The sequence below is a fragment of the Bufo bufo genome, chromosome 1 (genome assembly GCF_905171765.1).
Source record: "Bufo bufo chromosome 1, aBufBuf1.1, whole genome shotgun sequence".
In the NCBI taxonomy this organism is placed as follows: domain Eukaryota; kingdom Metazoa; phylum Chordata; class Amphibia; order Anura; family Bufonidae; genus Bufo; species Bufo bufo.
In genome coordinates this window covers 524,564,629-524,584,581 of record NC_053389.1, presented here as the reverse complement: position 1 = coordinate 524,584,581, position 19,953 = coordinate 524,564,629, and the positions used below count along the sequence as shown (strand labels likewise).

The window sequence follows — 19,953 nt, the reverse complement described above, 5'->3', positions numbered from 1 at the left end:
AAATTAGAATTTCTGTGCTTTTAAGGCAGATCGTGATACATCATAAGAGAGTTATTACCTTATATTCCCCATATGTCCACTTTCATGTTTGCATCATTTTTTAAGATGTTATAAGGCTTAGAATTTTAAAAGCAAATTTTTTAAATTTTAGGAAGATTTTCAACACCCACTTTTTTAAGGACCACTTCAATTCTAAAGTCACTTTGTGGGGCTTACATAGTGGAAAACACCCGTAAATGACCCCATTGTAGAAACGACACCGCTCAAGTTATTCAAAACGGATTTTACAAACTTTTTTTTTAACCCTTCAGGTGTTCCACAAGAATTAAAGGAAAAGAAGATGACATTTTTAAATTTCTCTTTTTTGGCAGATTCTCTATTTTAATTCATTTTTTCCTGTAACACATCAAATGTTAACAGCCAAATAAAACTCTATATTTATTACCCTGATTCTGCAGGTTACAGAAACACCCCATATGTGGTCATAAACTGCTGTACGGGAACACGGCAGAGCGCACAATTTTTGAAAGAAAAACAATCGTGTTTATGTCTCCATTTTTAGAAAGCCAAATCTTTTTTATTTTTTGGGCAATTGTCTTAGTTAGGATCTCATTTTTTGCTGGATGAGATGACTGTTTGGTACTATTTTGGGGTACATGCTACTTTTTGATCGTTTGGTATTACACTTTTTGTGATGTATGGTGACAAAATAATTTATTTTTATTTTTTACGGTGTTCACCAGACGGGTTAGCTCATGTGATATTTTTATAGAGCAGGTTGTAACGGATGCAGTGATACCTAATATTTTGGTTTTTTTTTTAATATATTTTGGTTTTAAACAATAAAAGCATTTTTGAAACAAAAAAATTATGTTTTTATGCCTCCATTTTCTGAAAGCCATATCTTTTTTATTTTTCGGTCGATTGTCTTATGTAGGGACTCATTTTTAGCGGGATGAGAAGACTGATTAGTATTATTTTGGGGTACATATGACTTTTTGATCGCTTGGTATTACACTTTTTGTGATAAAACATATTTTTTGCAGTGTTGACCGGACGCGGTGGATCATGGGATATTTTTATAGAGCAGGTTGTTCTGGACGCGGCGATACCTAATATGTGTGTTTTTTCTTTTCTATTTTTTACAATTTTATATGTCTCTTTTTATGGGGAATGGGCTTTTTTTGTTGAATTGCATTTTTTTTATTGTTAAAAACACTTTTATTTCACTTTTATTATTTTTATTTTTGTCCCACTATGGGACTTCAACATTTCAGGGTCTGATCCCTGTTTCAATACAGCACAATACATCTGTATTGTGCTGTATTGAACTGTCAGTGCCTTACACTGTAAGACGCTGACAGTTGCCTAGGAGACCCAACGCTGGGGCTGGATCTCTTGGCTTCCGTAGCTGGCAGTCCCGATGCCTGTGCAAGGCATCGGGTCTAACATAGCAACCATCGGGTCCCCGTCGCCGCAGCACGGAGACCTGATGGTGATTTACAAGCTGCTGCAAAACCCCTGTATGCCGCGGTCAGCCTGTCCGCGGCATACAGGGGGTTAATCCGCCGGCATCAGTGTTTTTGCCGATGCTGGCAGATACAGCAGGGGCCCGGCTGTCAGTATCAGCCGGGCCCCTGCTGCTGATCACTGCAGCCGGTTAACCCTAGGACGAAAATGCTCGAGCATTCTCCACCTAGGTCAGCAACCTGTTAAAAACTAAATTCAAAAACAAAGATCTGCTATACAAACCCAATAATAAAATGGTTACACCACTTCTACCAGTGCTGACTGGTATCGGCCATAGGCCATTGCATTATGATGAATAAAAAATTTACATAGTATTCCGTGTGTCTTAAAAAGCGTCACTGGTTGAATTACAACTCTTAACTGTAAACCACTTTTACTTCTGTATATAATTTGAAAAACAGGAATGACTTCAGTTGTTAAAGATTCATTCTAAACAAAGAAAATTATATTTCCTTGCTCCTCTAACAATAATTCTTTAATTAGTATGATATTAATAAGAATTTTTGCCTTTCAGAAGCCTGGGATGGACCTTGCAGATACTTACATAACATTTGTGCGGCAAAATCAAGATATCCTGCGGGAAAAGGTCAATGAGGAAATTTACATAGAAAAGTTATTTGATGTAAGTAATTTGTGTTTGTTCTTGTTAATTGTTTGTATGTTATACAATGTTAGGTGAATAGTCACTACCTTGAATTGTTTTATTTTACCACATATTTAGCACTATGGGGCACCGAACTTGTTGTCTTGCATAATGTTTCTGTATATATATGTTTAATGTAAATCAAGAGGTTTGCAGGTGCTGTGAGGAAGCTATTGGGCAAGCTCCTCCATTATTTAACCACTTCCCAAGTTATTCAGAGATTGTTTTCTCGTGACACATTGTACTTCATGATAGTCATAAATTTGAGTCAATATATTTCACCTTTATTTATGAAAAAATCCAAAATTTAGTAAAAATTTAGAAAAATTCGCAATTTTCTAAATTTCAATTTCTCTGCTTTTAAAATTGAAAGTGATACCTCATAAAATATTTATTACTCAACATTCCCCATATGTCTACTTTTATGTTGGCTTCATTTTGGAAATGTCATTTTATTTTTTTAGTACGTTAGAAGGCTTAGAAGTTTAATTTTTAAGAAAATTGCCAAAACCCACTTTTTAAGGACCAGTTCAGGTCTGAAGTCACTTTGTGGGGCCTACATAGTGGATACCCCATAAATGACCCCATTGTAGAAACTACACCCCTCAAGTTACTTAAAACTGATTTTACAAACTTTGTTAACCCTTTAGGTGTTCCACAAGAATTAAAGGAAAATGGAGATTAAATTTTTAAATTTCACTTTTTTGGCAGATTTTCCATTTTAATCCAATTTTTTCTTTAACACATCGATGGTTAACAGCCAAACAAAACTCAATATGTATTACCCAGATTCTGCGGTTTACAGAAACACCGCACATGTGGTCATAAACTGCTGTATGGGCACACGGCAGGGCGCAGAAGAAAAGGAACTCCACATGGTTTTTAGATGCCATGTCCCATTTGAAGCCCCCCTGATGCACCCTTACAGTAGAAACTCCCAAGAAGTGATCCCATTCTTGGAAACTAGGGGATAAGGTGCCAGTTTTATTGGTACTATTTTTGGGTACAGATGATTTTTTGATCATTCATTATAACACTTTATGGGGCAAGGTGATCAAAAAATTGGTTGTTTTAGCACAGTTTTTATTTATTTATTTTTACAGCGTTCACCTGAGGGGTTCAGTCAAGTGACATTTGTATAGAGCAGATTGTTACGGACGTGGCGATACCGAATATGTATACTTTTTCTTATTTATTAAAGTTTTACACAATAATAGCATTTTTGAAACAAAAAAATTATGTTTTAATGTGTCCATGAGAGCTATAGTTTTTTAATTTTTTGAGAGATTTTCTTATGTAGGGGCTCATTTTTTGCGGGATGAGGTGACGGTTTTATTGGTACCATATTGTGGGACATACGCCTTTTTGATCACTTGGTGTTGCACTTTTTGTGATGTAAGGTGACAAAAATTGCTTGTTTCGACACTTTTTAAAAAAAAATTACGGTGTTCACCCGAGGGGTTAGGTCATGTGATGTTTTTATAGAGCTGGTTTTTACGGACTAGGCAATACCTTATATGTATGCTTTTTTTATTTATTTCACTTTAACACAATAATAGCATTTTTGAAACCAAAAAAATTATGTTTTAGTGTCTCCATGTTCTAAGAGCTATAGTTTTTTATTTTTTGAGAGATTTTCTTATGTAGGGGCTCAATTTTTGCAGGATGAGGTGATGGTTTTATTGGTACCATTTTGTGGGACATACGCCTTTTTGATCACTTGGTGTTGCACTTTTTGTGATGTAAGGTGACAAAAATAGCTTTTTTTGACAGTTATTTTTATTTAATTTTTATGGTGTTTATTGGACTGGGTCTATTATGTGATATATTTATAGAGCCGACCGTCACGGACGCGGCAATACCAAATATGTCTATTTTATTTTATTTTTTCTATTTTAAAAAAAAAATAATTATTCCTTACTTGGGGAATTTTTTTTTTTACATGTCAAACCTATTTTATTTTTTTAACACTTTATTTTTTTATTTTACACTTTTCGTCCCCCATAAGGTCATACAAGACCTCTGGGGGACATTTACTTCACTTTTTCTTTTTTTTTTTCACAGTTGATTTCTCCTGTAACTGGGGCTGACATAGTAGCCCCAGTTACAGGAGAAATGCACCCCCCAGAGAGGCTGTGCAGCGCAATACAGCGCTATACAGCCTCAGTGCAGGGCTGATCGAGGTCTGTGAAAGACCTCACACAGCTCCTGCACTCTCCAGTCCCGGCGGTCACATGACCGCCGGGCCGGAACAGGAAGCGCATAGCGCTTCCTGCTCAGCATACACAGCGCTCAGCGAGCGCTGTGTATGCAGCGATCTAGAAGGCAGGGACACCTGGGCACTGTCCCTGCCTTCTCCCTGGGGTGCCCTGCTTTCACTGACAGCGGGCAACCCGATCAGCAGCTGCAGTTTCAGAAATAGAGAACCACCTCCCGGACGTTTATAGTCTATGGGCGGACGGGAGGTGGTTAAAGGAGATTTTGATACTGATGACCTATCCTCAGGATAGGTCATCAGTATCTGATAGGTGGGGTCCGACTTCCGGGACCCCTACCAATCACCTTTTTGAGAGCACCGCGGCCTTCTATGCACAGCGCCGTACATTGAAGTGAACACCAAGCGCAGCCGCATACAATGCACGGTAAGCTGCAAGAAGGCTGCGACGCTCACAGGAGCACCACGGCCTTCTCAAACAGCTGATCATCGGGGATCCGAGGTGCTGGACATCCACGGATCAGATACTGATTAACTATTTTGAGGATAGGTCATCAGTATCAAAATCTCAGGAAAAAAAACCTTTATGACTTTTTCATAATTTAGTTACCGAGGGTAAGCTTTGTAATACTTAAAGGGATAGTCTCATCACAGGCTCTTATTTCATATCCACAGGATACACTAAAAATGGCTGATAAATGCAGGTCTCACCTCTCTGACTTGGACCTTTGTCCAGAGTGGGGGGTCCCACAACCTCTCATTCCGACTGTAGCATGGCTCCTATAAGCGTTCCAAAAAACACTTTCCATTCACTGTGGCCGCGGCACCAGAGAGAAAGGGGGGACTTTGGACACCCATTTTTTATATAACTGTAGGTCCCAAAGGCAGATCTATCAAACATTGATGGCATACCTTCTGGATATACTACTATCTGTGATGAGAATATTCAGTTAAATCCATCTTTCTCTGTAAACTGGCCTATTCTGTATTCTTTAGAGCACATATACACGACCGTAGTGCTTTGCGGTCCGCAAATTGCGGATCCACAAAATATGGATACTGGCCCGTGTGTTCTGCAATTTGCAGAAAATCAAATCATAGAAAATGCAGACAAGAATAGGACATGCTCTATCTTTTTTTGCAGGGCCATAGAACAGAACTACAGATGTGGACAACACACAGTGTGCTGTCCGCATCTTTTGCAGCCCCATTGAAATTAATGGGTCCGCACCCGTTCCCGATCGTATGAATGAGCCCTTAACATGCAGCTCATGTAACCACCATCTGCTGGGTTCTCTGCTAAGGTTCAATCATTTGCAAATTAGGTGGTATTTCCAAAGGAAAATTATGTGAGTAGTCGATAATGTGAGTAGCTCCGATCGGTTACCATGGCAGCCAGGAGTCACGTTACTGAAGTCCTGGCTGCGATGGTATGTTAGTGAGCAGCATTATGCTTACGTGCGCCGTGGCCACCGGGCGCTCCTTCTTCTGTCTGTGCGGCTCATTGCTAATGCTTATAGCATTAGCAATGCGCCGCACAGACCTATGAGAAGAAGGAGCTCCCGGTGATCACGGCGCACGTGAGTGTAATGCTGCTCACTAACATACCATGGCAGCCAGGACTTCAGTAGCGTCCTGGCTGCCATGGTAACTGATCGGAGCCCCAGCATTACACTGCTGGGACTCCGATCGGAACTGCCCACTGCCACCAATGATGGGGGGGAAGGAGGAGGAGGGGGACCCTGTAGCCGCTGCCACCAATGATTAATACTGGGGAGGGAGGGGGGTGGGTTTGTTACCAGAGGGGGCTGATAAGAGGGAGAGGCTGGAGGGGCTGATCAGAGGGGGAGGGGGGGCTGATCAGAGGCTGGGGGGCACATGATTGGCTGGCTGCCATGGTCCGCTCCCTGCTGTTGTGTGCACAAAGCACAGGGCAGCAGGGAGAGTGTAAAGTCCTATTCACCCTAATAGAGCTCTATTAGGGTGAATATGACAAGGGTTCTAGCCCTTAACGAGGCTAATAGTTAAACACCCCCCCAAATATAGAAAACAATAGATCGCAATATATATCGTACAGTCATGTGAAAAAATTCGGACACCCTTTGAAAGCATGTGGTTTTTTGTAACATTTTTAATAAAAGGTTATTTCATCTCCGTTTCAACAATACAGAGAGATTAAAGTAATCCAACTAAACAAAGAAAACTGAAGAAAAGTCTTTTCAAGATCTTCTGTAAATGTCATTCTACAAAAATGCCTATTCTAACTGAGGAAAAAGATAGGACACCCTCACATGTATTCCCTCTTAAATTGGCTCAGATCTCACACAGGTATATCACACCAGGTGCACATAATTAGTAGATCGTTACTCTGCATGTTGAATGAGGCTTGCCCTATTTAAACCTCAGACATTTAGTTTGGTGTGCTCCTGACTGTTGAAGTGAGAGTGAGCACCATGGTGAGAGCAAAAGAGCTGTCAGAGGACTTCAGAAAAAAGATTGTAGCAGCCTATGAGTCTGGGAAGGGATTTAAAAAGATCTCAAAAGATTTTGAAATCAGCCATTCCACTGTCCGGAAGATAGTCTACAAGTGGAGGGCTTTCAAAACAACTGCCAACATGCCCAGGACTGGTCGCCCCAGCAAGTTCACCCCAAGAGCAGACCGCAAGATGCTAAAAGAGGTCTCCAAAAACCCTAAAGTGTCATCTCGAGAACTACAGCAGGCTCTGGCTACTGTTGATGTAGAAGTACATGCCTCTACAATCAGAAAGAGACTGTACAAGTTTAACTTGCATGGGAGGTGTGCAAGGAGGAAACCTTTGCTTTCCAAGAGAAACATCGAGGCCAGACTGACATTTGCCAGAGATAAAGTTGACAAAGACCAGGACTTCTGGAATAATGTTCTTTGGACAGATGAGTCCAAAATTGAATTATTTGGACACAACAGCAGAGGACATGTTTGGCGTAAACCAAACACAGCATTCCAAGAAAAGAACCTCATACCAACTGTGAAGCATGGAGGTGGAAGTGTCATGGTTTGGGGCTGCTTTGCTGCAGCAGGACCTGGTCAGCTCACCATCATAGAATCCACGATGAATTCTACTGTGTATCAGAAGGTGCTTGAAGAACATGTGAGACCATCAGTTAGAAAATTAAAGCTGAAGCGGAACTGGACCATGCAACATGACAATGACCCAAAACATACTAGTAAATCAACCAAAGATTGGCTGAAAAAGAAGAAATGGAGAGTCCTGGAATGGCCAAGTCAAAGTCCAGATTTGAATCCCATTGAGATGCTGTGGGGTGACTTGAAAAGGGCTGTACGTGCAAGAAACCCCTCAAACATCTCACAGCTGAAAAAGTTCTGCATTGAGGAGTGGGGTAAAATTTCCTCAGACCGATGTCGAAGACTGGTAGATGGCTACAAGAACCGTCTCACTGCAGTTATTTCAGCCAAAGGAGGTAACACTCGCTATTAGGGGCAAGGGTGTCCTATCTTTTTCCTCAGTTAGAATAGGCATTTTTGTAGAATGACATTTACAGAAGATCTTGAAAAGACTTTTCTTCAGTTTTCTTTGTTTAGTCGGATTACTTTAATCTCTCTGTATTGTTGAAACGGAGATGAAATAACCATTTATTAAAAATGTTACAAAAAACCACATGCTTTCAAAGGGTGTCCTAATTTTTTCACATGACTGTATATCTCACATGCTTAAAATTATATCGCAATATAGATTTTATGACGTGGCTCCGCCTGGCTCCTAACTTTTTTAGCTGGCTCCTAGATTCCAAGGAAATTTGTCAAGCCCTGGTCTACACACCCCTGTTAAAATGTCAGGTTTCTGTGATGTAAAAAAAATGAGACAACGATAAATCATTTCAGAACTTTTTCCACCTTTAATGTGACCTATAAACTGTACAACTCAATTGAAAAACAAACTGAAATCTTTTAGGTAGAGGGAAGAAAAAATATAAAAATAAAATAATATGGTTGCATAAGTGTGCACACCCTTAAACTAATACTTTGTTGAAGCACCTTTTGATTTTATTACAGCACTCAGTTTTTTTGGGTATGAGTCGATCAGCATGGCACATTTTGACTTGGCAAGATTTACCCATTCTTCTTTGCAAAAACACTCCAAATCTGTCAGATTGCGAGGGCATCTCCTGTGCACAGCCCTCTTCAGATCACCCCACATATTTTCCATCGGATTCAGGTCTGGTTTCTGGCTGCGCCATTCCAAAACTTTAATCTTCTTCTGGTGAAGCCATTCCTTTGTTGATTTAGATGTATGCTTTGGGTCGTTGTCATGCTGAAAGTTGAAGTTCCGCTTCATGTTCAGCTTTCTAGCAGAAGCCTGAAGGTTTTGTGCCAATATTGACTAGTATTTGGAACTGTTCATAATTCCCTCTAGCTTAACTAAGGCCCCAGTTCCAGCTGAAGAAAAACAGCCCCAAAGTGTGATGCTGCCACCACCATGCTTCACTGTGGGTATGGTGTTCTTTTGGTGATCTGCAGTGTTGTTTTTGCGACAAACATATCTTTTGGAATTATAGCCAAATAGTTCAACCTTGGTTTCATCAGACCATAACACCTTTTCCCACAAGCTTTTGGGAGACTTCAGATGTGTCTTTGCAAAATGGCGCCTGGCTTGGATGTTTTTCTTCGTAAGAAAAGGCTTTTGTCTTGCCACTCTACCCCATAGCCCAGACATATGAAGAATACAGGAGATTGTTGTCACATGTACCACACAGCCAGTACTTGCCAGATATTCCTGCAGCTCCTTTAATGTTGCTGTAGGCCTCTTGGTAGCCTCCCAGACCAGTTTTCTTCTTGTCTTTTGATCAATTTTGGAGGGATGTCCAGTTCTTGGTAATGTCACTGTTGTGCCATATTTTCTCCACTTGATGATGACTGTCTTCACTGTGTTCCATGGTAAATCTAATGCCTTGGAAATTCTTTTGTACCCTTCTCCTGACTGATACCTTTTAACAATGAGATCCCTCTGATGCTTTGGAAGCTCTCTGTGGACCATGGCTTTTGCTGTGGGATGTGACTAAGAAAATTTCAGGAAAGACCAACTAGACCAGCTGAACTTTATTTGGGGTTAATCAGAGGCACTTTAAATGATGGCAGGTGTATGCTGACTCCTATTTAACATGATTTTGAATGTGATTACTTAATTCTGAACACAGCTACATCCCCAGTTATAAGAGGGTGTGCACACTTATGCAAACACATTATTTTAGTTTTTTTTTGTTTTCTTCCCTCCACCTAAAATATTTCAGTTTGTTTTTCAATTGAGTGGTACAGTTTATAGGTCACATTAAAGGTTGAAAAAGTTTTGAAATGATTTATCTTTGTCTAATTTTTTTACAGCACAGAAACCTGACATTTTAACAGGGGTGTGTAGACTTTTTATATCCACTGTATATTTATTGTATCACACCACTTATGGATGGAAAATTAATAAATTCTACTTTTTGTCCATCAATTAAGATATAGACAACCCATCCCATTTGTTGAACAGGGAATCAATTATATACAAGAAGCTGTGTAGTATGTCTTAGGTTATTTTTACATCACGTTGTGTCAAACTTATTGAAGTGACCTTTTTTTTCTTTTCTTTTTTTTTTATAAATAAAAAAGATGCAACACAGTACCTTTACTTCAATTGTAAAAAAAAAAAAGAAGAGGTTTCCTTTTATTGAGTGGATAAAAAATTGCAGTCTTCCCTACTTTTGTAGTCCTTTATAAAACACGATACTGACAGATTCAGTTTTTGCAATGCAAGTCAATGGCAAAATAAACCAAACACCTCAACTGAACGGACAGTGTGATAAGGTAGCCATTCTGAAATAGTGCATATCACAATTTCAATGTATATGTATGGGAAAAATCCTACTAAATTTAGCAATAACATTTACAATCCGTTTTAATTTGTATTAATATTCAGTTTTTTAATGTGTGAAAATAATTGTTGTGAAAGCTTTGATGCCCTGTGGGGTATAAAAATAACATATCCATCCAGCTGGCATTTTTACAGGAGAGCAAAACCATATTAACAATTTCTGCTTTGATTTGGACCTGCAACAAATTTATCAGCAAATGTTTCCTGTCTTATAATGTGTGAACATGAAGTAGGAAAGGAGCAAAACACAGATTTGCAGGATGTGGATTACTCCAACTGTGAATTTATCTTGTAGGAGACTGGCTCAGAATGGATTATAGTGTTTTATATTCAGACAATTATGTGGCCGTAACTTGTTGAATTACAATGAGTAGGTATGTGTTACCTAGTATTCCAGCTTAAAAGCTATATAATATGTTGTCAAGTCACTCGAGTGTCTGACTGGATTTTAAAATATAGTAGGCATAATATATGGTATGCTAATAATATGAAAATAGATGCTCTATTTCATAATATAAATTGTAAATGTGCACATTTAATTAATTTCCAGCCTCCACCGCAAGTGTATTAACATTTGTCTTTTACTGGCTTTCTTCTCTCTACTGATACTCACAAAGACATTTCGGGAGCTTCATTTCATGCTTCCTTAGGGGCATCATGCACTTAGAGATATGCTTTACAGGAGCCACCATGGGCCATAGACACAATGGCTGAGCCACTTATATATGTGCAGGAGGGCTAGGATTGGTCAGCGAGGTCACATGATCTAATCCATAAAGCACAGGAAGTGACACGCGCCAGCCCTTAAGGAAGTGCGGCAGGGCTACAAGCAGCAAACATGCTGCGGCCAGGGCTGAAAGGAAACTGTGAAGCGGATCCAAAGACTGCAGCAGTGAATGGGGAAGCACTGGCAGCAGATCACCGCTGAACAAGGCGCCCAGGACCGCGGCGGTAAGCAGGGGAAAATCGGCAAACACCAGCCGCTGTTACAGTAATTTCGTTGATCCTCCTCAATACTTCAAAGGGTCCAAGGAGCAAACTTGAAACTGGGAACCCTAAGGCGGATATTTTTAGAGGAGAGCCATACCTTATCTCTTGAAGAGAACTGAGGCGGTTTTCTTCTTCTCTTGTCTGCATTCATTTTCATGCGAGTCACCGCTTTGTTGATGCAGTCACGCCAAATCTTCAAAAAGTCCCTAAAAGAGGAATCCGCTTCTTGTACCCTAGAAGATGTAGGAACAGGGACAGGGATACGAGGGTGTTGTCCATAAACGACAAAGAATGTAGAGGATCCAGTAGACTCACTAGAGTGGTTATTATAGGAGAACTCAGCCCAAGGTAGCAATTGTACCCAGTTGTTGTGTTGGGCTGAAACAAAATGCCGGAGATAGTTCTCTAATATTTGATTGACCCGCTCTACTTGCCCATTGGCCTGGGGATGATAACCGAAAGAGAAGTCCAGCTCAATTTCGACCAGCCGGCAAAGAACTCTCCAGAGCTTAGAGATAAACTGGACTCCACGATCAGAAACAATATGCCAAGGTAGACTATGCAAGTGGAATATGTGTTTCATGAACAGTTTAGCAAGTTCAGCAGCCAAGGGCAGTCTAGCCAAAGGAACGAAGTGCGCCATCTTGGAGAACCGGTCCACGACCGCCAAGATAGCTGTACATCGGGCAGAAGAGGGCAGATCTTTAACAAAGTCCATAGCAATGTGTTGTCATGGGGAATCAGGAACAGGAAGAGGTAACAACAGACCTGGGTGGTTTGGTCCTGGAGACTTTATTCTGAGCACAGACGTGCAGGCAGACACTTAATCAGTGACATCCTTAGACAGTGTGGGCCACCAGTAGTGGCTAGACCAAAGTTCTGTGGTCTTGCGGATCCCTGGGTGACCAGCCAGTTTGGCGTTGTGCCCCCAAGCTAGAATACGGTTTCTCATGGCAGATGGCACGAATGTCTTCCCGGGAGGGATGTCTTTAACAGGAGCCACTGTTATCAAGCGAGCAAGATCTACAATGTACTGGGGCTCCTCCTGCTGGTCGGAGAAGTCAAATGACCGAGACAGAGCATTCGCCTTGATGTTCTTCTCGGCTGGGCGAAAGCGACACTCAAAATCAAAACGGGAGAAGAAGAGTGCCCATCTGCCTTGGCGAGGGTTCAGATGCTGGGCCGTCTGCAGATATGTAAGGTTCTTGTGGTCGGTGAAGATTATCACCGGATGCTGGGCCCCCTCCAATAGATAACGCTGCTCCTCAAAGGCAAGTTTTATGGCCAGAAGCTATCTATCTCCTATACAGTAATTCCTTTCAGCAGGGGAGAAGAGCTTGGAGAAAAATCCACATATAAACAGCTTGCCCTTGGAATATTTCTGTAGTAAAACAGCACCGCTCCTATGGAGGAGGCGTCCACTTCTAAAAAGAATTGGCAGGAGACATCGGGATGACACAGAACAGGTGCAGAAGCAAAGGACCTCTTCAATTGGACGAAGGCGGCTTCAGCTTTAGAAGTTCAGAATCTGGCATTGACCCCTTTCTTAGTAAGAGCAAAGATCGGATATGTCAGAGATAAAAAATTTGGGATGAACTGACAATGGAAATTCGCAAATCCAAGGAAGCGCTGTATAGCACGAAGACCCAGTGGGAGGGACCAGTCCATTACTGCATTAAATTTTTCAGAATCCATCTGCAACCCGGCATCCAAGATAATGTATCCGAGGAACGGTATGGTAGATTTTTTAAAGATGCATTTCCCGAGTTTGGCATACAGTCGATTCTCTCTCAACCGCTGTAAAACTAAACGTACATGCTTCCGATGAGCGGTCAAATCTGGAGAATAGATCAGTATATCGTCCAGGTACACTATTATGCAGACATAGAGCAGTCTTCCACTCATCGCCCTTTTAAATGCGGATAAGGTTGTATGCGCTGGGCAGGTCTAATTTTGTGAAGACCTTAGCTCCCCGGACCCTGTCAAAGAGTTTGGAGATTAGCGGAAGACGGTATTGATTTTTGACCGTGACCTCGATAGTCGATACAGGGCCGTAAGCATCCATGTTTTTTCTGCACAAAGAAGAACCCGGCAACGGCTGGTGAAGTAGATTTCTGGATAAACCCCCTCTTGAGATTCTCCTTTATGTAATCAGACATTGCTTGGGTCTCGGGAAGTGAGAGTGGGTAGACTCGACCACGAGGAGGAGTGGCACCAGGCAGAAGGTCAATCGGACAATCATATGGACGATGAGGAGGCAGGGTCTCTGCCTCTTTCTTACTGAAGACATCTGCAAAACTGGCATACTGCTGCAGAAGTCCAGGCAGGTCTAAAGGTACGGTAGGCGAGGAAGCAGGTCAGACCTTCAATAAGCAGGTGGACTGACAGGATAATCCCCAACACAAAATCTGATCGGAGTGCCAGTCCAGAACTGGATTGTGCTGACACAGCCAGGGAAGACCAAGGATAACCGGATTTACGGACGCTGGCAGCACATAGGAGATCATCTCTGAATGCAGAACCCCTATTTACAACTTAAGGGGCATAGTAACAGAAAGCACAGGTTCAGGAAGTGGCAGTCCATTTACGGAAGCCACTGACAGAGGCCTTTCTAGACGGAGGGTAGGGAGCCAGTACTGATGGACCAGAGCTTGCTGAATGAAGTTACCGGCTGACCCAGAGTCCAAGTATGCAGGCACAGACAGTGTGACTCCCTTGTGAGAGAGTCACCGGAACTGAAAGTTTCAGAGAGCACTTCTCCAATTGATCCTAGACATTGGCGTTTCCCGGCTTCTGTGGACAATTATGCACAAAGTGGTCCTTGCCTCCACAATACAGACACAGGTTCTCTGCTTTGCGGTGTAAACGTTCTTGGTCAGACAATCGAAGGCACTTTATTTGCATGGTAAAGTGTAGAGAGTATGGTCGGCACTGCTGTAGGTGTGGAATTTAATTTGGTGGTGAACTGGTCAAATGTGAGTAACGGTGGTGCTCAGCATGAAGACATGTGGTATTTGCAAAATGAAAGAAAAAAAGAATGCGGCACTCACCAGGAATACTCTATTTGCATGGGCTCTTCAGATGGGGTGGACACTAGAGGAAGAACACGCCTCTGGAAGCCAAACAAGGTGGTCTTCTGGTGCCTGCGGCCTCCTTAGAATGTTCCCTGAAACACATATCTATCCTTGTGGCCAAGGTGATTAGGTGATTCAGAGTAGACGGGAGGTCGTGACCAGCTAATTTATCCTTAATCCGGTCAGAAAGGCCCTCCCATAACACCGCCAGTTGAGCCTCATTGTTCTATACAAGTTCGGGAGTCAGGGTACGAAACTGGATGGCGTACTGACCCACAGACAAGGAACCCTGATGTAGACGCAGCAGAGCTGATGCAGCAGAGGACGTGCGGCCGGGCTCTTCAAAGACCAGCCGGAAGGTAGCCAGGAAAGACTGCAGATTAGTGGTCTCTGGACCTCCATGTTTCCAAATAGGATTTGCTCAAGCAAGGACCTCATCAGACAGCAGGGACACAATGAAGGCAACCTTGGACCACTCAGTGGGAAACTTCTGCCCGTGCAACTCAAAGTGGATCAGGCACTGGTTCAGGAATCCACGACAGGCTTTTGCATCTCCACCATAGCGTGATGGCAGAGGGAGTTGCACACCAGCGGCACACAAATCCGGATTCACAGGTGTGGGTATTGCAGGGGTAGCAGTGACTAGCGATCCTGCAGTAAGTGGAGAAGAGGTGTCATCCAGACGAGCAGCAACATTTTGCATGAACTGCATCATGATGTTCGCTCTGATGCCTCACATCATGTAACAATTCCTGAATGACAGGCTTGGAGTGACCAGCAGGGTCCATGGCCTCAGCGTACTGTCACGAACCAGCTGGAGTGAACCCACTCTGCCACATGTCCTATCTCCTCTAAGGGCGTGGTCTAAGTGAACCCATCGATCTTCACAGTACCTTTGATGGTGGGGATAGACTTTCCTGAGGGGAACACCAGATCACTACCTCTTGAGAAGGATTGGCACACGAGGCAGCTGGTCCAGGCGGTACCTGAGCAAGATACCAGAGGTACAGATGTTGTCAGCAGGCCGAGTCGTAACCAGGAGCAACAGTGCAGGACCGAAGGATGAGGCAGAGGCAAAGTCAAACAGACAATAGGTCAGAGCAGGCGGCACAGGTACAGGTCAGGCAATCTGGGTCGGCAACAGGAGAGTCAAGACAAGCAGGCAGGAATCAAACAGGTAGCGGAGTGCAGAAAAACAAGCATGAGTCACGTACAAAGGAACACAATCAGAGATAACAGCAACCTTAGCAGGACACAAGGACCTTGATGCTGAGGCATCTGGGAAGGGGGCTGAGCACTTATATATGTGCAGGAGGGCTAGGATTGGTCAGCTAGGTCACATGATCTAACCCATTAAGCACAGCAAGTGATGCACGCCGGCCCTAAAGGAAGTTCTGCAGGGCACAAGTAGCAAGCATGCTGTGGCCAGAGAAAGGAAACTGTGGAGTGGATCCCAGAACAACAGTACCAACATGGACAGATCCCAGGACTGCAGCGGTGAATGGGGAAGCACTGGCAGCAGATCACAGCTGAACACGGCGCCCGGGACCGTGGCAGTATGCACGCTCACCTATTGTGAATGGTGGGTCCTGTCTAATCTATATATAGAGTTGCTATCTGTCATTTTAACCCTGCTGTAAAATGATCTGTAAAGACCAAGAATTGGCACCTGTTATTAGGCTTAGTGGCCAGTGTGAAAACTGAGGCCTTGTTCACACGTCAGTTATTTGATCAGTTATTTCCATCAGTTTTTGTGAGCCAAAACCAGGTGTGGAGGCTACACAGAGATAAGGTATAATGAAAATATCTGCAACTGTTCTTTGTTTTTGACCACACCTGGTTTTGGCTCACAATAACTGCTGGAAATAACGGACCAAGATCATCTTAAAGTCTACAAAAAAATCAAGAATAAAATCACCTGACAATTCCATGTTTCACTTTTTTTTTTTTTGTAAATAGCTCATTTTTTGAAGACACATTCCCTTTAAAGGGAGTCTTTCACGCCGATTGACCCTATTAACCTATTAACAGACTTATGTCCACGGCATCCCCCCTATTAAAACTGTTCTTACCATATGTTGCTTGTTCCTCCGAAAAACACTTTTATTCCGTATGCAAATTAGGCTGTGAAGGTGCCCAGGGGCGGCCTTACAACGGCCAGTGCCCAGGCCCCTGGGTCATTTTCATACCAATCCACTCCCCCTCCGCCGCTTCTGCCTGCCCATCCGCCGCGTCTGCCTGCCCTTGGTCTCTTCTCTATCCTTCCTCCTACTGTCCGTAATCCCGCGCATGCGCCGATGACCGCGATATCGGCGCGTGCGCATTGAATGACCACAGTCTGGCCGGGGCATCACAGTTTACTGTGCGCATGCGCCGGCCCGGGCCTAACTTACGTTCTTGCCGTGATGCTGTGATCCATTTTTCCCATTTTTGTCTCCTCCCACTGCACATTTGCTGTTTGACTGTTTTTGGGGGGTTTTTTTACATCCCAGTTTGGAGTATTTGTAAGCAAATATTTAATTTATATTACTTTTTATAATGAGGATAATAAATAGGATAATAACTTTATTATTAACTTTCACTTAATGTAGTTTTTTTCCTTCTACATGCCAGCATGTAATACCTAATATCCCTTTTTAGGACCAAGAAAACCAAAGTCTATATAAATGCCATCAATAAAGAAATAGTGATTTGGAGTTCCACCTGAACCTTTATTGACACAATCAGCATTGGAGGGTTAAACAACTGTAATCAAAGACCTTTTTTAACCCTTTGACAGCTGACATTAGTCAGCTCATGTATTTCAGCAGTTACAATTTTTAAAAGTTTAATTTTCCTATATATTGGTAAAAGCACAGTCTACAATGAATCATTGCATGTACTGTGCCGGTTTCATCAAGCTCAAAAAGTTTAAAAACATGCCAAAATGTTTGTGCTATATTATGCCTTTTTGTAGGACACCCAAAGGCTGTGTATTATATAGATTTGTTAGCTAATTGAGATCCATGAAATCCAATCCGAGTGCACTTAATTTCCATAACGGAATGCAACAAGTCAATATGTTGAGGAATATTCACTATCCCTGTTCTTTATAATGGCTGAAAAGTATGTGCATTTCTGAATAAGTACCTTGAAATGTGATCTCTGCACAGAATTATCATTTGGCATGGCCCCAGAAATACACATCTTTGCATGATGCACCTGGCCATGTGTGGCAGGTCTGGTAGAATCTGCTAATTAACAATACAGGCTTAAACAGGCACCTCGTCTGGCAGGATAGTTAGTAGCCTGTTGGTGCTCAGCGGGTTTTGGTAGTGCTTCTTATTTTTCTATCCTAATGGTCTACTGCCCACCTAATTTTGCCTTATTGTCAGCCACTATTTACCACAGCTTGAAGCCCTCCCAGGAGGGTAAATTATTATCAAAGGATTAGGGGGATGTAGCCTTACAACCCTGACATTTCTGATTACTTGTCTAAGCCAGAACACTAATTAGCTGTGACTAATCAAGAAAAATGTCCTCACCATAGAAAACCATTTTAAAGACATGAGAAAAGTAGAACGGCAATTCAAAAGCTAAGTATTGCTCAGATTTGCTGACAGTTGTTAGGTTTCCACCCAAGCTTTTTAGTGCTCCTTTAATTATGCAAAGGATTGTGCTTTCTCCTGAAAACCACGAAGAACTCGAGTTAAAGAAGCGCTTGTCTTTCTGTATGTTTACATCGTTCCCGTATCAAAACAGCAAACTGATATTTGTAAGACTTTCTACAGAAGGGGTCTGAGTTGTGATTTTGGTATGAGACTGGATTTTCTCATTCAAAATTATCCCTGATCAGATTAGTGTCTAATTCATTATCAGCACTATTCATTTATTTTTATTTTTTTGCTTTTAGATGCAGAGATACTATATTACGATAGAGATACTATATTTACCCCCTCTATTATGTCATGTGTGACACAGTGAGAGATTTCTGACTTTTAGACAATGTATAATGTATTGAGGAATCTGTACTGCAGGAACTTAAATATCCAGAACCCTTAGGCCTCTTTCACACGGGTGTTGTGGGAAAATGTGGGGGTGCGTTGCGATAACACCCGCGATTTTTCCGAGAAGTTCGGGCTTGGGATCGGTGTTCTGTAGATTGTATTATTTTCCCTTATAACATGGTTATAAGGGAAAATAATAGCATTCTGAATACAGAATGCATAGTAAAACAGCGCTGGAGGGGTTAAAAAAATAAAAATAAAAATTTAACTCACCTTAGTCCACTTGATCGCGTAGCCCGGCATCTCCTTCTGTCTCCTTTGTTGAACAGGACCTGTGGTGAGCATTAATTACAGGAACAGGACCTTTGATGACGTCACTCCGGTCATCACATGATCCATCACCATGGTAAAAGATCATGTGACGACCGGAGTGACGTCATCAAAGGTCCTGTTCCTGTAATTAATGCTCACCACAGGTCCTATTCAACAAAGGAGACAGAAGGAGATGCCGGGCTACGCGATCAAGTGGACTAAGGTGAGTTAAATAATTTTTTATTTTTTTAACCCCTCCAGCGCTGTTTTACTATGCATTCTGTATTCAGAATGCTATTATTTTCCATCACCATGGTGATGGATCATGTGATGAACCATGTGATGAGCGCCGTGATGTCATCAAAGGTCCTTTACCCAGGTCCTGAAGAAAGAAGAGAAGCCGGGCTGCGCGAACAAGTGGATTAAGGGGAGTTAAATGATTTTTTATTTTTTTTAACCCCTCCAGCCCTAAGCATTCTGTATTAAGAATGCTATTATTTTCCCTTATAACCATGTTATAAGGGAAAATAATAATGATCGGGTCTCCATCCCGATCGTCTCCTAGCAACCGTGCGTGAAAATCGCACTGCATCCGCACTTGCTTGCGGATGCTTGCAATTTTCATGCAACCCCATTCACTTCTATGGGGCCTGCGTTGCGTGAAAAACGCAGAAAATAGAGCATGCTGCGATTTTCACGCAACGCATAAGTGATGCGTGAAAATCACCGCTCATGTGAACAGCCCCATAGAAATAAATGGGTCGGTATTCGGTGCGGGTGCAATGCATTCACCTCACGCATCGCATCCGCGCTGAATACTCGCCCGTGTGAAAGGGGCCTAAGGCGTGAGGTGAAAGCATTGCACCCGCACTGAATCCGGACCCATTAATTTCTATGGGGCTGTGCACATGAGCGGTGATTTTCACGCATCACTTGTGTGTTGCGTGAAAATCGCAGCATGCTCTATTTTGTGCGTTTTTCACACAACGCAGGCCCCATAGAAGTGAATGGGGCTGCGTGAAAATCGCAAGCATCTGCAAGCAAGTGTGGATGCGGTGCGACTTTCGCACATGGTTAATAGATGATCAGGATGGGGACCCGATCATTATTATTTTCCCTTATAACATGGTTATAAGGGAAAATAATAGCATTCTTAATACAGAATGCTTAGGGCTGGAGGGGTTAAAAAAAATAAAAAATCATTTAACTCCCCTTAATCCACTTGTTCGCGCAGCCCGGCTTCTCTTCTTTCTTCAGGACCTGGGTAAAGGACCTTTGATGACATCACGGCGCT

General features: G+C 42.4%; 1 protein-coding gene across 6 annotated transcripts in view; it reads left to right on the top strand.

The window, feature by feature from the left end:
- Positions 1-19,953, top strand: part of CADPS2 (calcium dependent secretion activator 2) — a 786,809-nt gene that overhangs the window by 746,032 nt on the left and 20,824 nt on the right. For all 6 annotated transcript variants that reach the window (XM_040411689.1, XM_040411674.1, XM_040411680.1 and 3 more), the window contains one exon: positions 2,045-2,152. In XM_040411689.1, coding sequence (XP_040267623.1) covers positions 2,045-2,152 — 108 coding nt within the window. The remainder of the gene's footprint in view (positions 1-2,044; positions 2,153-19,953) is intronic.